Source organism: Berghia stephanieae, unplaced genomic scaffold, assembly GCF_034508935.2.
Source record: "Berghia stephanieae isolate SIO BIC M18660-M18661 unplaced genomic scaffold, UCSD_Bste_1.3 scaffold7197, whole genome shotgun sequence".
In the NCBI taxonomy this organism is placed as follows: domain Eukaryota; kingdom Metazoa; phylum Mollusca; class Gastropoda; order Nudibranchia; family Aeolidiidae; genus Berghia; species Berghia stephanieae.
In genome coordinates this window covers 1-3,295 of record NW_027628841.1, presented here as the reverse complement: position 1 = coordinate 3,295, position 3,295 = coordinate 1, and the positions used below count along the sequence as shown (strand labels likewise).

At 86.8% G+C, this 3,295-nt stretch overlaps 1 protein-coding gene across 1 annotated transcript; it reads right to left on the bottom strand.

The window, feature by feature from the left end:
• Window positions 1–1,583: 1,583 nt before the first annotated feature.
• On the bottom strand, window positions 1,584–2,980 carry LOC144962240 (uncharacterized; the record flags this gene model as incomplete). Its single annotated transcript, XM_078895149.1, has 2 exons — window positions 1,584–1,654; window positions 2,900–2,980. Coding segments are annotated over 2 exons (152 nt in total), but the record flags the coding sequence as incomplete, so codon positions are not given.
• Window positions 2,981–3,295: the final 315 nt, after the last annotated feature.

Here is a 3,295-nt window from a genome sequence, read left to right as displayed (position 1 = left end):
CGACACCGCGACGCCGCCGACGCGCCGCGCGCGCGCGCGCGACGCGCGCCGACCCGCGACGCGCGCGCGCGCCGCCGACGCGCCCGCGACGGCCCGCGCCGCCGCACGCGACGCGACCGCGATCGCGACGACCGCCGCGCGCCCGCGCCCGACGCGCCCGCGACGCCCCGACCCGCCCCCGCGCCCGCCCCCGCGACCGCGACGCCGCCCGACGCGCCGCCAGACCGCACGCCCGCCCCGCGCCGCCGCCGCGCGCGCCGCGCCCGCGCCGCGACCCGCGCCGACGCGCCCGCGCGCCCCGCCGCCGCGCGCCGCGCCGCCCGACCGCGCCGCGCGCCGCGCCGCGCCCGGACGCGCCGCCCGCCGCCGCCACGCGCCGACGCGCCGCGACCGCCGCGACGCGCGACCGGCGCGACGCGCGCCCCGACGCGCGACGCCGCGGCGACGCGACGCGCGCCGACGACGCGCGCGCGACGCGACCCGACGCGCGACGCCCGCGACGCCGCGACGCCGCGCCGGAGCGCGCGACGCGACGCGACGCCGCGACGCGCGACCGACGCCGCGCCGACGCGCCCGACGCCGCGCACGCGCGAACCGCGACCGCGGACCGCGCCGCGCGCGACGCCGCGCCGCCGCCGCGCGCGCCGACGCGCCGCGCGCGCGCGCGCGACCCGACGCGCGAACGCGCGCCGCGCGAACGCCGCGACGCGCGACGCGACGACGCGCGACGCGCGCGCCGCGACGCCGCGACCGCGACCCGCCGACGCGACGCGCGACGCGCGCCGCCGACGCGCGACGCCGACCGACGCGGACGACGCCCGCCGCGACGCCGCGCGACGCGCCGCGCGCGCGCGCCCGCGACGACCGCCGACCGCCGCGGACCGCGCCGACGCCGCGCGCCGACGCCGCGCCGCGCGCGCGACCGACGCCGCGCCCGACGCGCGCGCCCGAACGACGCGCGCGACGACCGCGCCGACGACGCGCCGACCCGCGACCGACGACCCGACCGACGACCGCCGCGCGCCGACGCGCCGCCGCGACGCGCGCGCGACGACCGCGACCGCGCACGACGCCGCACCGCGCCGCCGACCGCCACCGCGCGCGCCCCGCGCGCGCGCCGCGCGCGACGCCGACCGCGCGCGCCGACGACCGCAACCGCCGACGACGCGCCGCACGCGCCGCCGCGCGACCCGCCGCGCGCGCGACGCGCCGACCGACGCCGACCGCCCGACGACGACGCGCGCGACGCGCCGCGCCGCGCCGCGCCGCGACGCGCCCGACGCGACGCGAGACGACGCGCGCCGACGCCCGACCGCGCGCCGACGCGACCGCGCCGCGACCCGCGACGCGCCACCCGACGCGACGGCGCGCACCGCCGCCGACCCCCGCCGACGCGACGCCCCGCGACGCCGCGACGAGACGCGCCGCGCGCGACGACGCCCCGACGCGCCGCGCCCGACGCCGACCGCGCGCGACCGCCGACGACCGACGACCCGAGCGCCGACGCCCGCGCGGCCGCGCCGTACGCGCGCGCGACCGCCGACGCGACCGACCCGCCGCCGCGCGCCGCGCGCGACGCCGACCACGACCCGCGCGACGACGCGCGACGCCCGGACGACCGCGCCGCCGCGCGCGCGTCGCGCGACGACGCCGCGCGCCCGACGACGCCGACCCCGCGACGCGACCGCGCGCGCCGCCGACGCCCCGCCGCGCCCCCGACGCCGCAACCGACCGCGAACGCGCGCCGCGACCGACCGCGCGCCGCGACGCGCCGACCGCCCGCGACGACGCCGCGCGCCGCCGCGCGCGCCGACCGACGCGACGACGCCGCGCGACGGCCGCGCGCCGACGCGACGCGCCACGCGACGCGACGCCGCCGACGCGACCGAATCGCGACCGACGCGACCGCGCCGACCGACGGCCGCGACCGACGCGCCGACGCGAACGCCGCGCGACGACGCCGCGCGACGACGACGCACGACCGCGGCGCGCGCCGCACCACCGCCACGCGACGCGCGCGACGCCGCCGACGCGCGCGCCCCGCGACGACCGCACGACGCCGCGCGCCCGACGCGACCGCGACCGACCGCGCGCCGACGCCCCCGACCCCCGACCGCGACGCGCCGACGCGACACGACGCCGCGACGGCGACGCGACCGCGACGCGACCGCGCCCGACGACGCCGCCGACGGACGACGACGACGCAAACCGCCGCGCCGCGGACGACGACGCGACGCGACGCGCCCGCCGCGCGACGCGCCGACGCCGCGACGCGCCGCGACGCGACGCGCCCGACGCGCCGCGCCCGCGCCCGCGACCGCCGCGCGCCGACGCGCGCGACGCGAACCGCGACGCGACGACCGCCGACGCGCGCGCGCGCGACGCGCGCGCGACCGCCCGCACCCGCCGCGACCCGCCCGGAACCGGCGCGACGACCGACGCGCGCCGCCCGCGACGCCGACGCGCCCGCGCCCCGCGCGCCGACCGCGCGCGCGCCGACGCGACGACGACGCCGACGCCGCCGACGCGCGCGACCGCCGCGACGCGACCGACGCGACGCGCGCGCCCGCGGACCCCCCGACGCGACGCCGGCCCCCGACGCGGCGCGCGCGCGCGACGCCGCGACCGACGCGGCGCGACGACCGCGCGACGCGACGACCGACCCGCGCGACCCGCCGACGACGACTCGACGCCGCCGCGACCGCGACCGACGCGACGCGCGCCGGCGCGACGCGCGCGCCGCGCGCCGACCGAACGACGACCCGCGCGACGCGACGCCGACGCGCGCCGGCGCCCGCCGACGCGCGGCGCCGCGACGACGCGCGCGCGACCGCCCGACCGACGCGCGACGCGCGCCGCGCGAACCCGGCGACCGACGCGCGCGCGACCGCCGACGCGCCGACGCCGACGCCGACGCACGACGCGCCGCGACGCGCGCCACGAAACGACGACCCCGACGCGACGCGACCCGCGGCGACCGCGACCGCGCGACGCGCCGAGCCCGCGCGCACGCCGCGAACGACGGACCCGACGCCGCGCGCGACCGCGCGACGCGAGACCCGACGCGACCGACCCGCCGACCGCCGACCGCGCGCGCGACGCGACGACGACCGCGCGCCCGCGCGACGCGCGACGCCGCGACGCGACGACGACGCGACGACGCGCGCGCGCCGACCGACCGACGACGCGCACGCGCGACGTCACGCGCCGCGACCGAACGCCCGCGAACGCCGACGACCGCGACGACGACGCGCGACCGACGACGCCGACGCCGCGCGCCGCGCGACCGCCGCGC